General features: G+C 42.8%; 1 protein-coding gene across 5 annotated transcripts in view; it reads right to left on the bottom strand.

Moving 5' to 3' along the window:
- ADPRHL1 (ADP-ribosylhydrolase like 1) overlaps nucleotides 1-26,209 on the bottom strand; it is a 39,331-nt gene extending 13,122 nt beyond the window's left edge. For 3 of the 5 annotated variants that reach the window (XM_074909874.1, XM_074909866.1, XM_074909857.1), the window contains exons 1-7: nucleotides 25,908-26,209; nucleotides 21,883-22,047; nucleotides 15,487-15,612; nucleotides 12,750-12,890; nucleotides 9,551-9,678; nucleotides 5,877-6,009; nucleotides 4,614-4,767 (exon numbers count right to left, since the gene is read on the bottom strand). In XM_074909874.1, coding sequence (XP_074765975.1) covers nucleotides 4,614-4,767; nucleotides 5,877-6,009; nucleotides 9,551-9,678; nucleotides 12,750-12,890; nucleotides 15,487-15,612; nucleotides 21,883-22,047; nucleotides 25,908-26,121 — 1,061 coding nt within the window. In that variant the 5' untranslated portion in view covers nucleotides 26,122-26,209. Of the gene's footprint in view, nucleotides 1-2,551; nucleotides 2,711-3,884; nucleotides 4,768-5,876; nucleotides 6,010-9,550; nucleotides 9,679-12,749; nucleotides 12,891-15,486; nucleotides 15,613-21,882; nucleotides 22,048-25,907 lie in introns of those variants that run through there. The other 2 variants (XM_074909892.1, XM_074909883.1) reach the window with 2 other exon arrangements.
- Nucleotides 26,210-26,902: the final 693 nt, after the last annotated feature.

Genomic DNA, 26,902 nt, shown 5'->3' with positions numbered 1-26,902 from the left:
TTTGGGTTCTATTTGGATGTGTTTCAAGTGCACATATTGAAAATTACATCCCTCAGCAGTGGGATGAAGTTGCCATCTTGAATGGAAGAAAGGTTATTTATAATGACTTTGTAGATATTTTTAAAGGACCATAAAAGAAAAAAGCATGACAACTGGCCCATGTATAATATGACAAACAATACTTCATAGGTTTTGATTGGGAATAACCACATTTCAACATGGCACAGGTGCATGCTCCCATGTGCATAATGTGGTAACATCCACCCTTTCCCTTACTGAATTGACCACAGCTGAGGAGGCAAGGCTTCCATGTTACACCGAGATTCCCATTTGTGACAAGCATGGAAATTTTCAGAATAAAGAAAAAAACAGAATTCAGGATATAGTTGGCTAAAAAGATCCTGTTTCACTGTCCCTCCTATAGCCAGTCTGCTGATATATTGATGGAAATCTTGCCATGGCAGAAGACCACTCCTCTCCTACCTAAGAAGTACTTGCCTGGTGTATTCAGAAACACAGATGGGGCCATCAAACAGCATGATTTCGGGTCAACTCTGATGTCTTAGAATAGCAGTGGAACCAGATTCTCTGCTTACCTCTCCCTTCTGGACTACTTTGGGTACAGCAAATGGCCACAGTAAAATATGGACTAGTCCTGCTTTTGGTGAGGTCAGCATAGCCAGACTATTACTGACTGTGAAGGGAAGAACGTCAGACCCTCTCTGCAAGGAATATTCACAGTAATTAATCACTTATGAGATATAAAATGCAAAGAGCTTAATTAAAATATATTACTAATGAGCTCTGTTCAGGGTTTTCCTTTTCCACGTTAGAGTGTTCTTACAGGATGCCATCTGAAATGTAGCATTTGTGGGAATACTGCATTGTCCTAAGTACCAAGACATGTTGCATGGATTGAGTGTTTGATCCATATTCATCATTCTGCAAGAAGCAGAAAATGAGCAAACAGCTATGGCACTTATTTAGGGCATCTGCAGTTCTTCCAAGGTGACCTCACCTGCAAACCAGCATCATGACTGTGTAAATCTGAAATGTGTTCTGTGAAAAAGCTGTGGTACAATGACACTGAATTCTGAGACAACCACAGAAAATGTGAGTAGTGATGAGTCTGTGTTATCCCAGTGTTTGGAAAACACCATGTTTCCTCCTCTGGGAAGGAAGGCAAAGTCAGAGTGTTTCTCAAGTTCGGAAATATGACCACCATTTTCAACAGGCTAAGACATCATTCCTAATACTTCTTCACCATCTTTTCCGAAGTTGCATCCTGCTGTCCTTAAACTATGTCACCTATCAATGAAATGCAGACACATCTATATTAACTACAGATAGTCAACTCTAGTCTCACCTATGGCTAGGAGGAACCAGGCAGGTACCCACCATGCACAGGGGAACCCCATGCCAGAAGAAGTCACTTCCTAGTGGTGTGAGCTATGCCAGATGACAGAGTAGATACTTGGGCTCCATTCTTGATGCTGTGAAATGGCCTAACATGGACTGCAGCCTCTTCACTCCTCTCCTTCCCCAGAGATGCTGGTTTTCATTGTTTTTAATGTGCATGATGCTGCCTCAATGTGCTGCTGGTTTCTGGAAGTGCTGCTGTGTGGTTTTCAGTGTCTGGAGGACAGACTGCTTGGACCTCCAGAGGAGGCAAGGCCACCTTCAAGAGATTTCTGTCTTCTTGGCCCACGAATAATTAAGATGCATAAGACAGTATCTTATTTATTTATCAGTTCTTTGGTGACACTTATCATGGCAGCATCAGAGTGGCAACAGCCTGATATGCTGACGGGCAGCAGTGCAACCCTATCCTCCTGGCTGACCCATCCCAGGGAAACCTTTGCAGTGGACACCGCTGTGTTGCAGGGTGGAGGAGAGATGACATGCCATGGCAGACGGTGAGGAGCTGACACTCTCTTCCAGCCCTGCCTGCACTGTCCCGCACCAACACACTCCTGGCTTTCCACTCTGTTAGGGGTCCAGAGGCTGCCGAGTGGTGACATCCCATGGTGTTTGCTAAAAACATACAGCTTCAGGAGTTTCTGGTTTACTGTCTCTGGTGTGGAGAAGGGAAGGCCCTGTCTCTTGACCCAGAATTACATGTTAAATATCCAACCACCATTTTGCACACCCTATCAGCCTGAAGGACTAGCTGCTGCAGAGGCAGCACTCAGGACAGGGGCATGAGCAGGAGGATGCAGCACTATGGAGACTTCATCAAAAGACAGGAAAAAAATTGGAAAACACTATCCAACTTGCAGAATCTGCCAGAGATCGATGAATTGCTCTGACTCACTGATGACTGACTCTGGGGAAATGGCCACGAGCTGGAGCATGCAGGGTGCTGCAACCTGTAAGCCCCCTTGCCCCTTGGGCATCCTGTTGCTACCCAGCTCTGTGTGGTGTTTGGTCCAATGACCTACCCCTAGGTAAGGAGGGCAACCAGGACCAGCTCTGCCTGCTCAGACCGATGCATAGGCCTTTATAGTGTTTTCAGTGAAATGATGGCCAACACGCCATTCACCTCAACAGCTGCAGAAATGGTGCTTTATAGGTTCAGTCTTTGGCAACCACTTTTTAAATGAGATTTTCTTATTTGTCTCTGAAACAAAACTTGGTCCTCACTAGCCTGGATAGAAGGTAAAGTGGGAACAGTTATGAATGCTCTTCATTGTTTTTGTGATTACTTTATCTAGAGGAAAAGGAAAAGACAAAGTACTAGAGTAAATCCTACCTTATGCAGGATATGTTCTTCTCTCTTCTCTATTGCTGAATTTATTACAGGTATGCTAGAGGCATCCTAAACTAGAATGAATATTTTTAGAAAGTCTTGGTACTCTTTTAAATCAGAAGCTACTGACAGAAATGCTCCCTTTGGTTTAACGTATCTCCAAAGCAAACAAGAAAGCATCTTGCAAAGCTAGCAAGAGAAAACATGCTAAAACAACAGTGTGTGAAGTAGCTCATAGTACAGAAGACATTTTCATACGGATATTGTCATGCAGGCAGCTATTCATAACAGCATGGATCACCTGCTCCTCTTTCCGCCACATAACATCACAGTGATGATTCCAGCAATTGCTTGCATGGAAAAAGGGGTAGGAAAGTACTTATGTATTTTTAGCGATCTTTTTAAAACGCAGTTCAGCAGCTGGAGAACGATAGGAGAAACCAACACCATGTAGGCACTCATGGTGGAGATTAGAAAGTGCCATGTAGACCTCAGTTTCTGAACTTCTGAGGTAAAACACAAGGTTAAGCACCAGGAACAAATTCTGTGCCCACTTCTTCTGTGTCATTTCATTGAGGATTCCAGATTCATGCCTGTGCTGCTGTGAGGGCATCAGAATCTCCTTCACCAGGGTCTACTGTTTACTTTTTTCTTCTACGTGCAACTTTTAATGAAATCATACTTTGTGGTTTTCTTGAAGAATAAAAATAAAAAATATAAAAAAAGAAAGAAAAAGAAAAAGAAAAAGAAAAAGAAAAAGAAAAAGAAAAAGAAAAAGAAAAAGAAAAAGAAAAAGAAAAAGAAAAAGAAAAAGAAAAAGAAAAAGAAAAGTTGGAGAAGTGAGGTGAGGTGAGGTGAGGTGAGGCAACATGAGGCAAGCAAGGAAAGGGGGAAAAGAAAAAAGAGAATAAAAGGAAAAGAAAAAAAGGAAAAAGGAAATAGGAAAAAGGGAAAAGGTAAAGCAGTTGTAACTGGTTTTTTCCTAGGGTTTTGGTGGTGCTCAGACTTGTGAATTATATCACAGCCTGACTGCTGACCTATTACAACTGCTTGAAGACCTCAGTCAAAAATTCTGATACTGATACAGCAACATATAACCTGCTCAATCTAAAAATAAAGAATGATGCTTAGAAAATAGAGTAAGATCAATTTATTTACAAATATTTCAGAAAGTTATATTTTAAAAAACTTTTTGTTCTGAAGACTTAAGAAGAATAAAAATGTAATTCTGAAATTTGAGACACGCTGATGCTTTGCTGTTCCTTGGGGGTATTTTTAGTGTTGGCTTTTCCTTTTCTGGAAGCTTCTAATGTAACAATACCTTGCACCACAGTGCTGATGCAGGGATCAGTGGTTCATTAAAGCTAATATGTGAGACATTAGGTTTACAAGTGTCACAGACACATTAGTTTTGAGAACATGGAGGAACACAGTGGTGAAAGGATTGTCAAATATACAGAAAGTATCCCCATAAGTGGGTACTACCATTAGTTTTGCAGGAAAGCATTAGTTCTGAAAATTAATTTCATATGTGTAATTACTGGTCATAGCTGTTTAGGAAGTGGTATTATAGCAAGTTAGACTGAAATCAGTCAAAAGAAGTTTTATTTATTTTTTTCCATTTGAGATGATCTCACTGGTTTAAGCAGCACTCTTTATACTCAGAAATCCCTACATCTGTAAAAAAACCATAAAGACTGTAAATATCTAATCAGTCTTCAATAATTCAGTTATCTTCTCTTGCACACAATCTACATACATCCTTTCAGACTAACGCTCAGCTAATTCCTTTGCTATGAACGTCAGTTATCTACAGGGTCTGATATAGTCTTTATAGAAAGAGAAATGGCAGAAACCGCTTTACTTTTCCTCCGTGGATAGTCGGTAAAGATTCTCGCCCAAGTACTCGAGCCTCTCCCTTTGTTCCAGGTCCTGGTACAAGCCTTTGGGGACCTTGCTCAAGCCGTAAACCAAGCCATACAGGCAGCCAGCAATAGACCCGGTAGCTGCACTTTCTCCTGCAGGTTTAAGCACAATTGCAATGGTCTCTTAGTGTCATCTTCACATACACAACCAAAAACTGCGGAGAACAGAGGAGGAAATACTAAGTTGCTAATGGAGCATGGTGGGGACATGCTGGGCCAGTCCCAAAGGCTTGCACCACCCCATGTCCTGCCTTCAACAGTGCAGGTGAGGATGCCTAGGGAAGAGAGTGATGCCAAGGCAAGCACGTGGTGATGCCTCTGCGGCAGGCGCTCTTGCACCAGGAGCTTACTTGATTTGGGGAAAAACCACTCTGACACAACAGCTCTTGCAAGCAGCTAGCCATCATTAGGAAAAAAGGAGGGTAAAGCAGTTGCATGGGTTCCTGCTACATGGCAAACCTCCTGGACTGGAGTGTGTCCCTTCCTTCCCCACAGCACAGAATGGCACTGCATGTGCCTTAAAATATCTAGCCACGGTGAGTAGCACTGATGCTCTGTGCAGTGCCTGTGGGGTTGTGTCTGCTGGGGTCTGCAGCAAGGGGCTGTGGGTTCTCACTACTGCTTTGGGGTGAGTGAGCGAGCCAGAGCCTCTGCGAAGGGCCCACACCAGGCAGGAAGGGAACAGGTGATTCGGGGCTGGGATCCTTCCCCGCTAGCTACACTGGCCCTCTCAAAAGCCCAGCAGGATGCAGCTGCCAGTGAGAGAGTTATCTCTTGCAAAGCTGTAGAAGTAATTAATTGTGTGCCTCTAAATGCTAGATTTTATCTCCCTGGCACTTGATTGGGCACTGTATTATTTTTCTCCCTTACTTGGTTTCATTATGTGCAACTAAAAGGTTGTTTTGCCAAAGGCGACAGAGCTTTGGTGGGGGAAGATGCCAGCCCTTGACAAAGCTATACTGGATTTACTCCTTGTGTACCTCTCAAAACTGTGAGACTTAGATAAAGCATCATTTGAAAAGCACCATGAACTGTCTGTGTGGCAGCTGCCGCTGCAAGAACAGCCTTTAGGGCATAAAACCAGGGGCATAGATATAACAGGCAACATGGCAGGTTGACCAACAGCGGCAGCCAACAGCCGTGAGGGGTCTCTCCCATCCCTGGTGAGGGAGCAGCGGGCAGGAGGCGTGGGGGACCCTCACCTCCATGGAACATGGAGCGGTTGCAGAGCTCTGTCCAGTCCCCGCCGCAGCCCAGCAGGGCGTCGTAGGCGATCATGGGAGCGTCGTGGCCTCGTCTCCCGCCCCGGCCCTCGGAGCTCCACCTCCTGTATGTCTGCGGGAGAGACCATGGTGTCAGGGCAGGGCACTGGAAATGGGGACATGGGGCATGCAGCGATGCCAGGGTGGCTTCTACCCTGGTTGGTGAGAATCGTCTTGCAGAGAAAGGGTGGTTGCCTGCACTGCTGCCTGCTGTGTGGGATGAGCCAGCTCAGTGGCAGCTGCCACAGCCTAGGTGATGCCTGAGGTGCAGGTGTAAGCCTGCACCCCAGCTTAATGCACCAAGTTCTTGGCAGGCCAAGAAGCTGGCTTGATTTAAGCAAGCCAAGAATGGCAAAAAGTAGATCAAGATAGATTCCAAGTTCACACTCTGGAAATTCCTTATTATTTAAAACATTAGGGTTGGTAAGGGCTTACTTTGTCAGTCCTCTTCCTGACTCTTGGAAATATTCTGAATTCCCCTTGTCACATGTCTGCAAATGTTTCAATTAGCCAAGTTTTAAGTGGGGGGGTGAAAAAGTTCTGATTCAATAATTTCTTTACGGGGTTGATTTGAGATTATGTTAATTTAAGACCTCTGACTTTTTCTTGTCAAGTCTTTTCTTTCCTCTTCTACAAGCATTTCTTGAACGAAAGGGACAATATTTTGCAAATGTAAGAAGCATTTCTTCCCCAGAAGAAGAAAGAATGAAAAAAAAATCCAAAGTTTGCAAAGGAAAATCAGATTTTCTCTAGAGGAGATACCTCTGGAACTCACTTATTCCTGTCCAAAATCCCAAAATTAACTCAACAATGATGAATTTATGGTAAAAATATACCTTTGTTTAAAGGAAATGGGCAGCTTTATTTCCTGAAGTTTAAGTTACATGGTGGTAAATTGAATTGTTGCTGCTTGGCTGTCTCTTGGCTTCTGCAACACATATGAAGGGTTAGCCTTTCTATCTATTCACTTTCACCTCAGTCATTACATACTCGGTTGTGGTTTATCTGCACATACATCAAACAAGGCAGAGTTGGACTAAAGCTTCACTCTGGTGCTTTCTTTTTTTTCTTTCTTTTTTTTTTTTTTTTTTCCAATCTAGAGAGTATTTATATCTTTGTGCCACATGCAGATTTTCCAGCCTTATTGCTGCAGCTTGAATGCCGGTGGAGCAGTCCTGGCACACATGTAATACTACCAAAGGCAAGAGGACTAAGTGTGGAGGTGCTATTCTGGGTGCGCAGGTGGGCAGCTCAAGTGTCGCTTCATTTAGCCCTTAAGATCACTGGTGCTCTGCACACATCTGATGTCATCTCTCCCTGCTGAAACAACTTTACATTAGGGATAGTTGTCCTCAGGACCAAGCCTGGGGGGACTTAACTGCACCAAGGCAACATTTCTCAAACTTTTCAAAAGGGCAGCCTTCTTTCAACTCCTGCGCCTCTGTGCAACCCTGCAATGTGGCACCAGCCCAGCTTCCCTAGGTTGGGCGGGCGAGGACCAGTAGCACTGAGTGCATGGACAAGGTGTCAACACGCACTCCTTCTTGCTGAAGGCACTGATTTGCTGCCAGGCCTTGGAGGTAATCCACAGGTCCCCTCCTTGCTGTAAACCCCTGCGTCAGTATTTACCGCTGCCTCTGACTTCCCACCCTCCAGGAGCTGACCTGCTGCTGACTAGCACTCCCTTTCCATTCATTTTGTTTCCCTTTCTGGGTCCTTTCACAGTGCTGGTTTAAGCAACTCCATCTTAAGGGGACAAGCTCCTCAGAGTCTAATTGGCATGGATGACTTTGGTTTGGTTCCTCTCTTGTTTTGTTGCACATCATGTCCAACATGAGAAAGCGAGCAGGATGACTGACTGGTTTGCAGAAGCAAGGCTGATCCCAACTGCGGTGCAGTTTCTGACTATTCACTGTATATCTAATGTACTCCAAATGCTTATCACTGAAAAATGATTTATCCTACATTGGCCCATCTTGTATTTATGCATTCAAGAAGAGGTAAATTCCCTTTTATCCCCATATTTCTAGTAATCTCCAAATTTAAGCCATATACCTGCTTATACAGAAAGTGGTCTTTGCTGCTTAACATTTCACGGTATTATTTCTTTTAGAGAGGGAATTGCCTTTTCAATATACTTGGATCAATCCAAGCCGCATTTGGGGGCCTCACTTTCACAACTCCTGCGGCTGGTGTGTGCCTGCAGAAAGGTGCACCTGGACAAAGCAGGAACATGCATACAGCGGCTTGCTGGCAAGAGTGGTGCTTTATTAATTGCCTGGAGAAAGGCAATCAGCTATACATCCAGACACAAGTGGACAGCTGGTCTGGAGGGAGTGCAAAGGAAAACACTCCTGGGAAAAAGGCAGGCAGGATGGTTACCTTATCCTCATTTATTCTTTCCATCACTATAAGCACGCTCGGCCTATAAGCAAATTAAGCCTCTCAACTGCTGTCAGGCCGTGGTTTCTGGCTGGCAGTGAAGTTTGAGGGTCGAGCAATATTTTCCTTTCTTGTGCATGAAAATGACTAACTCAATAGGCCAAACTAGTTTGGCTTGGGCAATGAGGGTAAATTCTGTTTCTGCATTAGGAATTCATGCAGTTCTCCCTTTAAATGATCATGGGAAAATACTGTTGCGCTTAATCCCTCCTAAAGCTCTGCTAAGACTCTGGTAGAACTGGAAGGAGCAAAAAACTAATAACAAACTCATGGCACTGAATTAATAAAAATAAATCTGGAAGGAGATCTATTCTTTATGTTTAGAGTGAGCAATTTCTTATTATCCACAGTCAGTCTATCCATTGGCACTTTTCACTGCATAAATGAGCCCCTAAAAATATACAAAGTGAATTCTCAGAATAGAACTGTGCTTTAATAGCCTGGAGAAAAGGATTGATTTATGGGAAAAGGTGTCAAGAACCACATACTTATTGCTTAGCTGCTAAGTGGAGAGCTTTGAGAGGTGCCAGCACGTATCAGAAAGCTGTAAACACTAGGGAAGAAGACAGATTATTTCTCTTGAGTTAAGAAGATATAACCAGAAGTCATGAGGCAAAGAAAAGATCATGTATGCTATAAAATAGTATCCCATGGGACGTGATGAAATACCATCCCTCAAGACACTTAAAACTAGCCTGGGCACAGCCTGCATTGGCAGAGAATTGCTTGGGATGGCTGTCTTCTGTTCAAAGAATCATAACAAAGTCCAGCTCCTAGTACCAGGGGAGATTTCTGTGGGACTTGGGCCACAGCTCCGTTAGGCTTTAATGAGAGTCCCTGTGAAACATTTGCCTTTTCCACTCTCAAATAGCTGTGGCTTATGTTTTGTACCTGCTCTGGGCGTCAACACATCTGACCATTAAGTCTGCCTCTTTGCACTGCTCCCCCCCATTGCAGCAACCCCAGGACCAGTGACAACTGCTTTTTTATGCTAACACATACCCAAGCCAAGCATGGGAGTTGTTTTTTCTTTCTTGAAATTTTAGGAAAAAAAAGAGAAGACTTCCTGACTGCTCTGGCACTAGAAACAGCTGAAAATTGCTCGTGTGTCTCTTTGAAAATACCTCTCTCAGTTCCAAGACTTTCTGAGCGCTTCCTGAAGTTACAATTACCTTTTCTCTCTCCTCTGCATCATAGTTGTCCGGAAAGACAGGTTTATTCTGATTTTCCTCATTGATTTCTCTCTCCTCCAAATAAAACTGCCATTTAGCTTCGAAGTAAAACCAATGCTCCTGATATTCTGAATGCAAAAGAAATCAATGATGTAGTATTTCATCTCAGCAACATTTTCAGTTCTACTTTACTAAATCTTAAAGAAAATGACAGTGTTGACTGACCCCCAAAACTATGCATTTTACAGCAATGTACATTAAGTAGACATATGTACTAAGTATGCATTTTAATATGGAGTGGAACACCTAAATGGAAACAGGAGATGTGAAAAAAGAAAATATTTTCAGAATCTTATACTATTTTTATGGTATATTAAAATTACATTAAGATTCATCAAGATGAGATTTTTAGAGAACTCACTGAGGAACACTCCAAGTTAAGAGTCAAAAAAAAGGGGAAAAAAAATATTCTATGCCAATTTTTGTATTCTTTGCTGTGACTAAAGAATATCTAAAAATGCTTACACAGCCTAATTACAAATTGCCTCCTATGTCAGTTATCAGTTTTTAATCACATAATTTCTTCAGTATTTCTGTCCTGTTCACACAGTATTTCTGTGTGATCTTTCAGGAAAAGGCAGATAGGAAAGATCAAAATTTCCATTAGCATATATTATAATATGTATCAAATGTAGTAAAAGGCGTAAATAACACGCATCTGCTATCTTTACCCTTAGAAATAAGTCCTTTTTAATAACCATAGGTCTTTGTCCTTTTTCTGTCACTTTGGCAAGAGCATCTCTAATCATGCTTAACATTGTCTCTGTAAATAATTTTATTAAATTCAAGGTTTTTTTCAAGCCAGTGCTCTGGTTCAACCTTTTTATAAAGGCCTAAAAAGGCATGTAAGTTACGATGACCTGTGAAAATCACACTCACACACCTGTCTGCAGAACTGAGGCCTGAGTGAAACTGTGCCTGGGAAGTTGATGGGGGTAAGGAATTAGAAATCAGTGAGATGGATCAGACGGCTAAATATGCCAAGGCAAAATAGCAATTCAGTATGGGACTATTGGTGTACGGTTTGAAATAAAACTGAGCATTGCCACTTCTTCCCTGGCTCCGTCCTGCTTGGTCACTCAGTTCTGTGCTGCAAGTGGCTGAAGAACATGCACACACCCAAACAATTTCTCTGAAGCACATAATCTGATTTTGCTTCTTTTCCTAAAATGCCATACAGGTGACCCTCTTTGTCACTTAAGATCCTTAAAGAAGTTCAACTCCGTGTAAAAAAATCCAAGCTGCCTTGTAAGACCTGATACTTTCACAAGGTTGACAGTTCCCCAGCCTCACACTGGGATGAGCCTTCAGCCACATGCCCTATATGCCTGGGAATGCCCAGCTTCCCTTTTCCTGAGTCCATGCCCCAGTTTTGCCAGATTACAAGTAAGCTATTCACGAGAACTCTTAAAAATAGGGGAGTGTTTAGAAAAACAGTGTGAAAGTGCACTCAGGCCATGGAGAGCATCTTAAGGGAAAAAAAAGGTCACACAAAGAAAATTTTGTTGGTAAACTACCAACACTCACTCCAGCTGGTTATAAGACTGCTTTTAGAAATGCAGGTGACCCGACAGGTTACTTTCTTTGTGTTTTTTTTTTCAGATTTCCCCCATGACCATAAACCATGAATGCCTCAAAAATGAGTGTTTTCTATGTAGCACATCAACAAGCAAGGAAGCATGTTTATTCCAATGCACAGCTTCAGAAACAAAGGGATCAAGTTGTTGCAGGAGACTTTTGTTGCATGGATGACGTGTAGCATGCTCAGAAATCCCACACTGCAAGCCCTAGGGAGGCTCTGCCCCATTGCTCAAACCCAGCCTGAGATGACGGTCAGACTATCTGGCAAGTAATCACACCTGAATATCAGAGGGGTATTGAGTTGAACCCTCTGTGACTGAACACTGTGTTTGTTACCCAAGGGGAATATCACAGCTAAAAAAGAGTTTTCTAAAATTGGAGGACTCTGGCAGGATTTCTTTGCAGTGCATCTCACCAGTCAAGGAGCTTAACTTTAATGCAGGAGACTTTTCCCGCTACCAAAATAGGACAAAGCTCGACAATACAGGCACTAGCCGGAGAGCGTGCCTCAGGAGTCCAACACGCATACCTCCACGCCAAGGGGTCCTGCTCGGGTGGAGTGACAGGGACCTGCTGCAAAGCCACTCAGAGAGGAGCTCGCTCACACTAATCCTGCACCTGCTTCTCATAGGTCTCAGCTAAAAAAATCCTGGTGTGCAATGAGGCATAGATGAAAATGTGGGGTCTTTCAGAAATGCTCCCTCGTGCTCCTTTCAGATTCTAAAGCAGCAGCTTTTCTTCTGGGTAAATGTTCATTTCTGAGTGCTCTTGAGAAAAGATTTCCACTGAATTCAACCTTTTTCAACAGCTGTGCCTTGAGGTTATCAAAAAACCCTCTTTCCTCAATGTTTTAATGTAAAGGTACTCATCTGTCTGTATCAGGTCTCACCATTACAAACACATCACTCCCTAGCAAGAGGGAACCAAAATACCTTTGCCCCGAAGATCACACATATTAGTAAAGTAGCAATATCAAATTCAGTAGTTGTGTTAAGATTAGTTGTTTTAAAACAAGGATAGAACAAGTTGTATCTTAAATACATGATCAGAAAAGCAACAAGTCAAGACTGAATTTGTGGTCAATAATTAACTCTTGGTCAGGAGGCATCTGCAGGTGAGCTTTTCCTGGGAAAATGAGGAATGTCAGTCAGTTTTCTCATGGAAAATATTGGACAGTGCTAATTGATGGGAGCTAAATAATTCATATCTCAGCAGTCAGTTTGCCTAATAATCTGCAAAATATAATTTTCTCCCTACCCCTCTGTTCAGCAATCTTTGAAGACTTCCTAAAAATAAAACTGTGCTGTAGGGCACTATCACTGTTATTTCTCTTCGTATTTTTGCCACCAATATACCAGGCAACTAACGGATGGTAGAAGAATGTGGCACCACCTACCAAGAGCTTTCAGTCTGAGCAGAGAAAGCAGGAGGACAGCCTGTGGAGGTGGGAGAGGGGGAAAAGCAGCAAAATGGGGAGACTGGAGAGTGACGTTTCTTCAGTGTCTTTCTAGCCAAACCTAGATTTAAGAAAATAACTGTTTTGATTCAGATACGTTACCTGCCATGTGACGAATCGTCTTCTTGCAGTATTCTTCAGCCATTGGCACAACCTTCATCATCTCTCTTCCCCACTGCACAAGGGGTTTCCCTTGTATTGCGTACGCCACAAAGAGAGCGGTACATAGGGACCCTAAAAAGCCTGGAATTCATAGATAACAATGATTACCAATGTGCAGTCTGTGCTTGTACCATCCTTGTCTCTCGTAAAATCATTAGTGGAATGTCTCATGGCTGTTGGGTAGACTAACAAATGTACATAACCTATCTCTGCCTGTTTACCCGCTGACTCATGTCATGTTTAAATTCTTGGCTAATGCATGGTACCCATTGGTTTACAACTTATTTTACCTAGAGGGGAGCTTCTGGTCTCAGTGGTGTAACATGACAGAAATTGAGGTAGGGGTCAAAAATAAACATCGTCCACTAATGTGATACTGAAAATCTTCTATTTGAATTCACATGAAATAATTGACTTGTGCAAAGTGATTCAATTACAAGCTATATCACCTTGCTTACAGAGTCATCCAGGCCAGGGGCTGTGGTTGTTAGATCTAAGATTATTTCTGGCTCATTTTACTCTATGGGGACAAATCCATGTCTTACTTGGACAATTGCTTCTTTCCTCTAAGGGGACATGGACTTGTCCAAATAAGACATGCTGTCTGACTGCCTAGCTAGGTTTTCCACTTTGGATACAAATATACTTAAGATGAACTTTCCGCTGATGGACACTCAACACTTCCATGACATCAGAAACAGAGAGGCTCGTTCCTTCTATTTGCTTGTGGCCTTGGCATTCTGTCAAAGGCAACAAAGCCAACCCAGTGCAATGTGTAAAAGAAGATTAAGAAAACAACTCAGTCATTTATGTAAGCCCCAGGTGAGCAAAGTATTGATGTGTGTGCTTCTCTTGGTGCATGGGTCCCAAAGTGTTCGCTCATGCATAGAACTAAGTATGAACTTCATGTGCTTTGCTGAAGGTAAAACCAAATTATTTTAGGAGATTACAAGCCCATATGAGACAACTACTCATGCTCTCTGCTGTAAGACCTGCAATACTGTGCCAGGCTAAAGGCACTTCTAACCCAGGATCCAATAAATGCTTTCAGAAAGAATAAAAAAATAGGCAGAGATAGCTCAAAGGGTCTCACTCTGATAGACAACATCTAATCCAACTTCCATAAAGATCCTTGAGTGTCACATTCAGGGTGAGGGTGGCAGCAGATGTTTAGAGGGTGAGGCTAGTAGGGGGCAGCAGGTGGTGAAGAGGGTGGTGGAGGCTGCAAAGGGTCCAGAAGGTTTTAGGGGGGCTGGCAGTCTCTTCCTTACTGCTTTCCAGGTAAAACTCTCTCCCCCTGCTGCTATTGCCCTGCTTCCCCTTCTCCTGGCAGCCTTCACATAGCCTCCTGCCCCTCACCAGGGAGAAAGCAAGCCCCAGCTGAGGTTTCTGGCTCTGCAAAAAATGCAAATACAGAGTGAGCCTAATTGGCTTGTCTTCTCCACTCCCCGGAGCTTTTGGACTAGCTTAGGGGCAATTTTAATTAGTCAGCTTGATTGCTTTTAATAGCGACAGCCCTTCTCGTCCGCTTGCTTGATCCCTTTTGAACCCAGGCGTATCTGTGCACTTTGCAGCTGCCTGTAGCAGCGAGATCTGCAACTTAACTATGCACGACGCAGGGAAGTATTTCCTTTGTTTGTTTCAGTCCTGACTGACATGTCAATTGGGTTTTCCCTGTCTTTGAGTTATGAGAATCACAACTGACATTTCTCTGGCACCTTTCAGGATGGTAGTGAGGTTCGTGGTGGCCCTTTCACCCTTCTCCTCCCCGCCGTGCCACTTGTCACTTTTCCCAGTTGAAAACTCCTTCTGGATATAATTTCTCCTTGTATGGAAGGCGCCTGACAACTTGGATGCTCCTTGCTGCCATTTTCTGGCTCTAGTGAGTCGTTTCTGAGGTGGGAGACCAAGAACTGCAAGCAGTCTTATTGCTGTTAATGCACCAGGGACTTGATATATTGGCTTAATGAGATTTTCTGCTTTGCTTTGGATTCTTTTCCTCTAATTTTATGCCATCCTGATGGCTTTTCTGACTGCTTCAGAGCACTGAGCATGTTGAACATGTCATCATTCATTATGGTTTTATTTATTGCTGTTTAAAGCAGGCAGAATGAATACACACTTACATAGCATAAAATTATCAGAATGGCAGACTTCAATATTCAAAACAACATTAAATCAGCTTATTTATGTTTTGTTCAGAGAATGTGTCAGATTGTGTCCTAAAATACGTGGAGGTAGATTTTTTGGTTTTCTGCCTTTACCTACAGGGATTGGATATGACAAAACCTGTCAAGAGAAAAATGTTTTTGTCTTCTGAACCATAAACTTGCATGATAACAGCAAGTCATCTGGATGTACATGAATCCTAAAATTTGATCAGAACAAGAGATATGAATATGCTTTGGACAAGAGAGATTGTGTTTTGTTATTGGGATTTTAGGAGGGAAAAATCCCAGCCTGACATTGCTGTTTTCATAATATTCAAGAAAGTATATAAACCTATGTATGTAATATATGCATGTAAATACTATCCAAGCAGAATTCAAACTAAGGCCTTGTAGTCTACAAAGTAGAAGCAGTTTAACCAGGTGAATTTACAGAAGCTGCATTAGTCCCACAAGAATGAAAAGCAGCCTTAGAGACTTCAGCACACGGACACATCAGTGGACATTACCTGTAGGATGGTTATGAGTCATTCGTCCGCATTCAATGCTCACTTCAATAAGTGAATCCAGCCTTTCCGGCTTCCAGTATCGCATCCCTAAACACATGGCTTTTGTGGATGCTCCAAATCCAGAACCTAAAGTAAAAAAATGATGTCAAGCATTTAAAAGGAGACTAATGATACACAAGTATGTTGCTAAAATGTGAAACAAGCATATTTCATTAATTCAGCTCATGTGTGGGAACTCCTCACGGAATGGGAAATTAGCATGCAAAGTGAGTTACAAGTTTTGAAAGTTTATTGCAAGGAATTTTGTTTCTACACAGTCATTCTGGTTTTACAGGTATATTCCAATATTTTCAAGTGCTATGAAGAGCACAGCGCATTCAGAAAGCAGTGTGCTCTCTTGTTCACAGGACCTATTTGATTCAAACTCTCATGACATATTTACTCATTCTTGGTTGACCCCACTGTTTTGCTCACTCCAGATGCCAGCACTAGAAACAGAAGTTTGAGAAACAGATACACTTTTGCTACACCCATACTTTAGTAGTGTTCATGCTGAATGCACATGATTAAAACACTTTATATGAGTATCACAGTTGATCTTACAATTTTAATGCATGTTTCATCCTAGAGAGCCCTGCAGGTAGTTCACAAAACAGATTCTGTTACATACAAAAATAATGTGTCCAAAAGCAAACTAAATGCTATGGAGCCAAACCGTCCAAAGTTAGGCAATGATGTCAGAACTGAGGTTTCCTGTGCAACCTGAGATTAATGCTTGCCTGCATGCTCATCATGCTACAGCCTGCACTTACTGAGTGCAGTCTTGGGAATTTCTGCCTTGTGCAGCACAGAGATTATTTATTGAATAGTTAATTCAGAATTTCTTTTAATCCTCAATTGAATGCATGATCCCAGGTGTTCAACTTTTCAACACTTCATTGAATGGGGAGTTAAATTTACTAACGAGTTTTTCTGCTGTACTTATCACAACAATATCAGGATCCCACAGAAGTTTTAATGAGCTTATCTTCAGAAGGCACCAGTGAGGTGATTATCTCCTCTTTGCAGCTGGTGAGCCAATGCCCAAAAAAGCATTAACTCATTGCAGGCACCCACCCTGGGATGGGTAGGGTTTGATTTTTCAAAGTAAGTGGCATTTTTCAGCACTGCCTTTGCTCATTCACACTTCTGAGTGACCTTGGGTATAGCTGAGAGCAATCAGCATTTCTCTACTTGGTCCCTCGAAGATAAGGGACATATTTATGCCACCTAATTTTAGCCTCTGTGGAAACTGCATTAGGAGCACAGTCTCCCTGTTTTTCCCAGATAGGCAGTGTGGAGAAAGGCTCTATCACCATTAGCTGGTAAAATAGCGTAGTGGGAGCAATTCATGGACTGGAGTGAATTGAAGCAGCAGATACCAAAGAGCCAGGGTCAGGGCTTTCAGGCACCTTTCTTGAGAAGATCCCTCAGCTGCTCCCCTGAGCTGTGCCTGCTGTGGATGCAGAGCACCAGGGACTCTCTTGAAACACTGCTTGCCATTTAGTGTCATCCCAAGTGGCTCCAGCTTAGGTGTCCTAAGATAATGAGTGTGATAAAAGTGTGGTGGGGGGGGTGGCAGGAAGATTTACTTCAAGTCAAAATGAAGCCTGAGCCAAACTAATATAAGACACTCATTGGCATCTCCAGGTGCAATCCCAGATCTGATTTTCTCTCTTGAGAGAAGAGCTCTTCTCCATGGAGAGCAGCTAGCCTGAGAGAGAGCCCTGGTTAGATGATCTAATTAAATTAGAGGAAGACATTTCTTCCCTTCCTTCTCAGAGTCTGATGTACAAATTTTGCTTGCAATAACTCTTCAAAAGAAGGCCAAACACCTGATAAACGTGACATGAAAGGCTTTTCAAAATACCATTTTATTCCCTGCAAGATCAGAGCTTGCTTCCTCATCCTTTGTTAGCCTTCCTAATAACAGTGAAAGGGGCCTTCTCCAGAACACCTTTGGCCACTGGTCCTGATGAAAAGGCTGGATACTTGTCCTGCAAATGGTGTGTTTTCTCCTGTACCTCATGTGCTGCAGCTGCAGTGTCTGGTTATTAAGGAGCCAGTAGCAGATAGAACTGTCTGCCTATCCCACAAATCACAGAGAAACCACAAGGCAGAGTCAGGAAAGAAATCCAGTCTTCCAGAGCTCCAGTCAACTTAAATGAGAGAACATAATCTTCTGCTTGCAGGACCAAACTCTTCATTAAACACTCTGCTGCCACAGAGCATCAGATAAGAGTCTTTTTCATTATGTAGTCTTGGTTTCTCTAAAGGACACAGTCCATGCTGGTTATCCAGAGGGAAGGGTGTTGCGCTACACAGAGCTACTAATTAAATAACATCTCTTAGTATATCCAAAGTGGAGGATGCACTACAGTAATCTGACTGCTGGTCTGAAGGATCTTGTCTTTGCAACTTCATTGTGTTCCTCCAGTCTGGGAAGTTATATTAAAATCTTCTGCAGAATTAGACAAGAAAACTCAGTAACAAAAAGTTCCATCACATGGAGTAGCATTAAGCCTAGACAGAGCTTCAGGTGATTAGCAGCTGTCAGGTCCCATCTCTCAGTATCTACTATTTGAATCAACGAAGCAAGGGACAGTGAGACTAGTCCAAGCAACAGATGAGACATGTGTAAGAACGTAAGGACTGTCTTCCATGATCAGACCAAAGATTGACCTAATTTATCATGTCTGACAGTGGCTGATGGAAAGAATAGTTAAGAAAGAGTAAAAAGCACCATGACACTACCCCTTTGTGCTCACTAAACTGAGGACAATTTGTCTCCCTGATCCAGGAGGCAGCTGGCTATTCTTCTTTCTGCTTAATAACTGTTGAAGGATTTCCCTTGGGTGAATTTACCCAGCTCTTTTTTGAATTCACATGAACTCTGTAGCATCTGCAAACTGACACTGTAAAATAGTTGGGGAGCTTAGTTAGGTGTTGTGTGAAGAAGTCCTTCCTTTTTCTTGCTTTGAACTTATAACCTGCCAGTTTCATTTTGAGCCTCTGCTGGAGGAGACAGTGAGTTTTCTTTGTCCCTATTCATGTTCTCCAAGTTATCTATGACTTTACAGTTCTCTATCGTACTGTGTTAGACATTACAGCCTGTGGAAGCTGTTTTTTACTAATCCAACCTTCCTTCCTCATATTTATCTAGTTCTCTTACATCCTTTTGGAGGAGGGAGGGACCAGATCACACAAAGTAATCAAGAAACAGCAGATATGAATTTATACAGTGGCGCGAACATGTTTGGTGTTTTGTTGTCTTTTCCTTTCCCAGTCATTTCTAATCATCTATTTGCTTTCTGGCTCTTACTGAGTGCTGAAGTGGCATTCTGCAGAACTACTATAGCACCACTATCCCTTCCCTGAATGGTAACTGAACGAGCAACTGCAACTACGTATATAAAATTAGGATTCCTCCCCTGCCCCTACCCACATACGACTTTTCACTTGTCTGCATTGCATTCGGTTCTGCTACTGTGCCGCACGGTTATTCATCATTGTGAGCATCTTCCACAAGTCTGCATCATATTTGCTGACCCCACTATGCACTTGTATTTCCAGACAGTTTGTGGACATGTTGAACAACAGAGTTCCAACACAGACACCTCCTTCTCTACAGAGAAGACAGACCACAATCTCCTGCTCTTCATTTATTGCCTTTTAACCAGTTGCCTATCCTCAGAAGAACCTCTCCACCATCCTGTAGCAACTTAGTGCCTCATCAATTAGTGCCTTTGGTGAGGCACTTTGCTGAGAGTCTTTTGGAAATCCTAACAGACCATCTTCACAGGGTCTCCTTTTTCCTCCTGTTTCATGGCTACTTCATGAGCTTTCTGACAGAATTCCAAGGTATGACTTCTTGTCACAAAAGCTGTGTTGGCACTTTCTTATTACATGATTTTCATTCATACGCTACCTTATTCTCTTTTAGCCTGTAATACCCAAGTGTGTTTTTCTTCACTCTACATCTGTAGAATAACAAAGATCAGCTTAATGGCTGCTAAGCCCTGAAGAAGATGTGTCTTTTGTGACTACAGGCGATTCTGCATGAGAACTTAGGGCCTGGTACCGTTATCTCCTCTCCCTCTGCAGCTGATCCTTCTCTTAATTTTTGTTCCCCAACTTTCTGCATTTAACTTACACTTTTTTCCTCATGCCCCTCTAACAGCAGTAAGGCACTGTTCTCAAGTGCTGCTAGGAAGTCCAGCAGCTGCTCTAGTAGCTGCAAATGAAGACCTGCTTGGATGCCTCAGCCTCGGCCGAAACACACACGATACAGGTAGAGTCAAACTGCCATGTGACTGTCCTTTCGCAGTGGCTCCGAAGGCACATCTCTGGCTCAAGGGGCACCACCTTACCCAGATTTTGCTTCCAGCTCCCAAACATCAATGATTATTTTCTGAACAATCTGAGGTTTTGGCAATGGAACAAAACATTTTTACCATGTCTCAGAAACAGCAGACTTGTCTGCCTCAAAACTTTAAAAAAATGTTAACAGACAAACAAAGACAAACACTCAGTAGTGAAATTTGTAGCCTTGAGCTTGTCAATCTCAGAAATTGAAAACAAACTCTTAAAATGGAAGGTGTTAGACTGCCTTTGACAGGTCTTCTAGTGGTTACAGGAATCTCACCAGCCTTTAACATAATCCAGGTACCTCTGCAATGAGTGTGGCAATGAGCATGACATGAGGTGGCAAAAAAGAGAGACACAGAGCAGTTTGTCTTACGAACTGTATGCTGACTACACCCACAGGAATTTGAGCAGAGGTACATTATATAAGCAATGCAAAATTACCTAAGCTAAGACTTCACTGGTCCATGAAGGCTGGCACATGAATTGTTGCTAGAAGTGAGATAAGACAGAATGACCACAGGAAAACAGCATTTTGGTTCCAACCCATCCAAGATATCACCCAAATGCTAGACATTTCATGCCTGTGGAATGTTTTTGCCTCAAGAAGAAATTTGTGAAAATTCAATTAAAAAGTTAATTATGTCCATAGTAGTATCAAGTCCCATGGTAGGCTGAACACCTCCACCTCAGGTCCCTGGTTCTTTCGCTCTCAGGGTGAAAAAAAGGCTTATTGAGATGTTCAGCGTGGTATTTGTCAGACCAGATGGTGAAGGTGGGCTTTAGCTGCCAGGTCTTAAGGCACGAATTTATTTTAGATCCTTCTAGCCCAGTGTACCTAAAAACAAATAGTTCATCATGGAAAGCTGGGAAGGCTAGAAGAAGAGATGTCGCTCCAACATGGCAATGGGCCAGGGAATAGCCATGCTCCACTGCTGGAGGTGTTGAGAGCTGCTCAGGGCCAGCAGAAGCTCCCACAATTATTTTGACCAAATTTTACTCACTGTCAATCAGAAAACATATGACAGCTGTCAAAGGGGCACTTTCTCAGATGTGCTTGGTTAATAGCAGGGTGGGCAGAATACATGGGGAGGGGATCCTTTTCCCCCCAGCAGCTGTAGTGAGGAGCAGAGGCATAGTAAGGGATGCTTTTTGTCAGAGAAAACTGACTGCAGAGACCCAGAAATAGCCATGGCATTGTGCCATCAGGTCTTTGCCACAATGTTGTATCAATATGCAATGCTGCTGAGCAGCACCGATATGTACTGTGGTGGTAGAGCATCACACGGACACAGCACAACATCTGTGTGAGCTGCCATTCTGATGATGTGGCATCTCTACAGGCTTTCAAGGTTAGTTGCACCATATGGGTATATGCATATATGTGTGCACACAGCTGCAGGCATGTTATTTGTCTTGAAGTAAAAATTTAATTAATCATCAAATGAAAAGTTCATAAACAGAAAGAGAGGGTCATGGGTAGGGAAACAAGGCTAGGAATATTAGGAATTACTAGCAAAAGAGTCATAGCTGTTAGCAGGGTATCCACCTGGAGAAAAGCCTCTGCTTTCCCTCCAGTGAACGCATCGGCACTTAGAGCAATATACAGGTTTGGCTTTTTGTTTCAGAACTGCCATCACTGAAAAGATCCAAGACTACAAACATTTAATTAAATGAAAAATGGCAGAAAATATTTCTTAAAATAGCCATTAAACTCAAGGACAAAGATCTGGACCCTGAGGCACAGAGCCAAGAACAAAGTCTCTTTAAATAGATGTTAAAGAGGGAAGGGTTCATTTACAAGAGGACATAGTGCCCTACAGAAAGAATTCCTGGCAGATCTTTTGCCATCCTCAGGCAAACATGGAAAAGTTTCAGGGGTAGTAGCCTTTGATGTCAGAGGGGAAAAAGGAAACAATTTCCATATAGCCACCAACACTGAAAACATGCATTATTCAAGGCAGCTTCTATAACTGGAAAGCAGTACCATACCCTTTTCATTGAATGGCGTGTGCCAAGCAAGAAGGTAGTTGTCTGGTTTTAATTCTCTGCAGCCTTCGATGGTAGCAGGGTCTGGCCGCCTCCCTGAGAGCTTGTCGATAGCATCCACATAACGTTTCACCAGCTCCCGGTACAGGTCTTCTAAACACCAGTAATCTGCTCAGAGGGAGGAAAAGAAGGTTGCTATGTGAAGGCAGAGGAGCAAGAGAGCACTGAAAACAAGCAAGCAAGCTCACTGTGCATTTAAGAAATGTCCCCATTTCCACTTCGAATACACGGAGTCATGTTTCTGGTGCCACTGTCAACACATTTTTACACACCATGAGAACGGAGTGTTTCATCTCTCTGTTACCTTTTCCGGCTTTCCTTTCCACTTTTAATTTTTTTAATTGGAAAGATGTAGGCATTCTGTTCATCAACAGTAGCTGCTCAGGCGCTTTATTTAGACTCTGTGGTGTGAAGTATTTACAGAGGTGTCTAACTGTAAGAGGAGTGTGTTGCTGCCGTGGGGACTGGGTGTGCACATGAAGCCAGCTGTGCCTGGCTCAGCCTGTGCTTTTGCGGTCATTTGCAGACCAGAATGCAATTTAAAAATGAAAGCGTATTTTTAAAGTTACCACATCATTAAAAAGAGATATACATGATTAAATGCAAAAACAAGTTTGAGACCTTGACTTTTAACCTGTATCTTATATTTATTTTGTCTAAAATTTGTATGTCTTTCATGCAGGAATCCCAGTATCTTATATCAGCACAGTAACTAGAACAGCAAGCTTTTATAAAAATGACTATAAAAATCAGTAAGAGTAGTAAACCCCTGCAGTCTGTAGTATTTCCAGCAGATAAATTTCTTTCTGGAATAAGTTCACTAACAATATCTGTTTATTGGTTATTTTTACCAAGGCCTGCACTTTTGCCTAAGGAGGAATCTTCCCCCTGTTAAACATGCACTGTTTCTTCAGTATAGCTGCTTCTCTTGACTGCTGTTGCATGTTGCTGGGCTTGAAGAGCCCTTCCCTCAGCTCTTGCCAAGGAAAAGCTTCCACTGGCATCTATTACAGTTGTGTAATCAGTGGGAACTGAGGAGGCCGTTGGGATTTGTCCATTTATATCTTTTCTATGTACTTAGAGAAACCCCATTTAATACTTGGTTTGATGCACAGATTGAATGACACAGCAGGGGAAGTTCTTCTAAAAATATCTTCATTTTGTCAAAGATGGTGATTTCTTGAAATCCACAAAAGAAGTATCGTTTAAGAGAAAGTTTGGAGCTCTGTAAGCCAGAGCCACTTGAAAGTACCAGCTGTGCAGACAGGTGAATAGAGAAGCAGGGTAAAACCAAGATTTCCCTCCTTTCACATAAAAAAATACCTTATCAGTTATGCTGGCCATCCCACATACAATCCTAAAGGAACAAGATACTTTCAAGCTGCCGACTCTTTCCAGATTTAGGAATCAGTTGTCAGTTTATCCGGATGGGAGCCAGGAGCAGGATTTACCATCAGGCAGCTTCTGCAGAAGCCTTGTCTCCAGAGCCAGAGTCCCTGTGGTCCAGCACCTCTGGCTTGCCTGAGTCCACCACAGTTCCTGCACCTGGAGCCAGGCTGTTGCCTCAGCCATCAAGTCAATAGGACAGGTTCTTTCTTTAGAAATGAACCCGTATTTCTTTAAAAACTGTGTTTAAGTCAGAGAGGAAAAGCCTTTCCTCATTGCCGGGATAGTTCCTCTGTTTTTGATAATGCAGTTCTCATTCCGCCCTTGCGGGACAGATTCCTGGTGGAAGCAGATGTTCTGTTTATCCTGTATTGTTGGATCGACCTTTCAGTCTTTGCATGTGGTGGATCTGAGAAGCACCAGCTCAGTCTGCAGCAGTGTCTGGAGCCCCTGCTACTTCTGGCTGTGGCTCTTCTGGGATGTCCTCCACACAGCCAGCAAAGTGCTGACCAAAATCGCCTTCCTGGGTGAGAACTGCCTTTGTCCTTAACACAAACCTCCACCTCATGCTTGGCTGCTGTGGCAGCGTCAGGCTGGGAGCTCTCCTGAGGGCAGTGCCCTGGCAATGTGACTTCATGGCAAGTCTAAGCCCTGGGCATGCCCATCCCAGCCTGCAAATGTCCCGTGTGTACTGCAGGTATGCACCCAGGGGATGCTGCCTGCGGCTGGCGGGCAGCCAGCCAGGTGAACGGGACATGCGGTGAGCGGGGCAGTGAGGGACAGGAATATTTTTATTACTTATTCTCCCTCCTTCTTTCTTGGCTGGTAATGTTCCAGACACTCAATATATTCCTTAAAATCTCAGTCTCCATGACAACGATGGCTCCCCACTGCATGAGGAAGGCAGGTCCCTGGGGCTGGTGGCAGCTGTCTTCAGCCTCACGGACCAATGTTCACCTTCTTCAGCTTCACTCTGTTGACTTGGGTGATTTGGCATGCAGGCTGGGCCATGAGCAAGACCAGTGGCTATTTTGGGTTCCTCTTGCCAGGAGGAGACACTACTGCTAGCAGGAGTGGTTCTGTTCCCTTGTGGGAAGCAGAGAGAAGAACTCATTTTTCCCTGTTCACCAATTACTATGAAATGAAGATTTCTTACTAAAATTCCTCACTCCAGATTGTTGCTTTCTCACCAGCCCATAAAAGCACCTTTTAAAAAAGCTTGTCTGATCAGGCCAATGAGAGTATAGGATAAACACAGCTGATGGGAATTATAGCTGAGACATTTTTCTTTAGAGCCACAGTGCTCCTTCTATATTTAAGAAACAAGATTTATTATTTTAGTGTTAGTCTAACTGGCTCGATTACCCAGAAGTTATGGTTTTAGAGAGTTCAATAAGCAAGAAACATATGATACGTATTTAATCATAGCCTATATTCAGAAATATGTTAGTCATCTTTTTTCTTGATAGGCTGACATCTTGCCCTTATCTTTAGTGTATTAGCTACCCCTTAAACCATTGGTTAGCTAATAGCCAAGTATGAAGTATCCAACACACTCTCCAACTGATCTCTATGTGCTAAATTTAGAGCAGATTGGAAGCAGGCAGACAAAGCGGTGGAGGAGAAGCACAAGGGAAATTCCATTGACATGAAGGATACTTAGCTACGTTGTGAGCTTCTGCTACTGTTAGTTATCCAGAGTTATGTGTTTTATGAAAAATCAGGAGTATTTTTACAGAGATTAAAAAAATTGATTTATTTGAAAGAGGCAAAATATTGCTGAATGGTCACTGTCTTCTGGTGTACTTTTGATGATGATCTTGACAGTCTGAGAGCTTTAGTTCCATGGGTAAGGTGTCGATACAAATGTTTTTGTATCTTACAAAAGACTATTCCTACCTTAAGAAAAAAAAGTTATCTCTCAAACTATTGTGATTTTAGAAGACATATGTTAACCTCCACTATTCTGACAGAATTTATTATAAATGTATTATGTTAGGATGTTTTTTGGACTAAAGACACAGAGCTCTCCTTATAAAGCAAATTTTTCTTTTTCTGGCCTTGCAGGTGCAACTCTTTGCCCGAGGGGCAGCAAAGAGGAGACAACACTAGTGATTTTAGCCTGAAAGAGGTATTAAAGTGACTCTACTCCAGCCTGGAGTTCTGGACACAAACATGTTAAAAATGCACTTAGAAGAGCTCTTATCTTTTACAGAAGAATCTTTAGTGGTTATATCATTCCCTGACATATTCCAGTGTACAGATAATGTACTTAACAATGATTTTCATTATGCTGGACATGTGGTATTTTAGTCTTTAAGCTTTAACCAACTGTATAAACCTAGGGAAAATACAAGGAGAGCCCCTCCACACACAAGAAAACAGAATTCTGCAGTTTGTGTGATGGTTACGGGATTATGTTCATGGAGAAAACAAGTTAATACCCATTATCATTCACATAAGCAGCATTTCCGACAGGCTTTCTCATGACTTCCCCAGCACTCAGGCTTATTCTAAGCAATGTAGCAGCCCGACAATTTTGTTCCTCTCCAGACTGCATTTGCTAGTCCCGTCGTACCTACCTGTGATGACAGCCTCTGCTGTAGCCATATGCATGAGAGTGTTGTCACTTACTGGCCACTTGTCGGGAGAGAGCACCAGGTTCTCAAGGCCTCCAATTTCCTTCAGCTCCTGCTGGATTTTTGCACCTAAGGCATTGTTCTCTCGGGAGAAATTGCGATAACCAAGAGCATCCCCTACCCCAGCCAGCACAAGCGCAGCCTTAAATTTATCCATCCCTGACACACTTTCTGCTTTTCTTTTGTCCAAGACAGCCACTGGATCTTGATCTTTCTTTGTTCCTTTGCCTTCGGCTCAGCTCCCCTGACACTTTATATCAGCCATTGTGTCACACCGAGAGCGCACTCTATAAGGCAAGCACTTCCTTTTCTGGCTCTGCAGATGCCATCTCTTGTCCGGGACCCGACGGAGAGGAAATATTTCATAACCCTGGGATTTTGCAGGGGCTTTGTTCAATGAAACTGCAAGAGCAGACCTGCAAAGTGAAGTGCAAAAGCCTCGTTTCTGCAACCCAGCGTAAAGCAAGCCAGGAAATCCTTAGCCCTACCCAGCGTAAGTAACTCTACACCCAGAAAAACAGATGCCTCCACAGGGGTGTTTATTTATTTAATAACTTGTAATTAATATATATTCTTGCCCTTTTCTGATGTGCTGGAATCAGCCTTCTTTTCAGGGACCAGCCAGAAGGAAAGCCTGTGATAAAAGCAGTTTCCAAACTCTGTAAACACTAGAATGAGGGGTTAGGCAGTAAGAAATCTAGTCAAATGCAGACAACCTCTCCCATTTCTAATAATTATGCCCTATGGTGATATTTTTGTCAACAGTTTTCTTGCTCTGTTCCACCTATTATGAGAATGTCTTGCTAACTCACTGCACCCCTGGACAAACAATGAGGAAAACAGCAACTTCAATCCCATTCCTCTTACCCGTTGGCAAAGAGTGAGTTTTTCCTAAGGCCGAGCTCAGGTGTACCCCACATTTGGACTTTGGAAGGAAC

This window comes from Athene noctua, chromosome 1, assembly GCF_965140245.1.
Source record: "Athene noctua chromosome 1, bAthNoc1.hap1.1, whole genome shotgun sequence".
NCBI classification, from domain to species: Eukaryota; Metazoa; Chordata; class Aves; order Strigiformes; family Strigidae; genus Athene; species Athene noctua.
The sequence above is the reverse complement of the archived record's forward strand: the minus strand, read 5'-3'. Positions and strand labels throughout refer to the sequence as shown.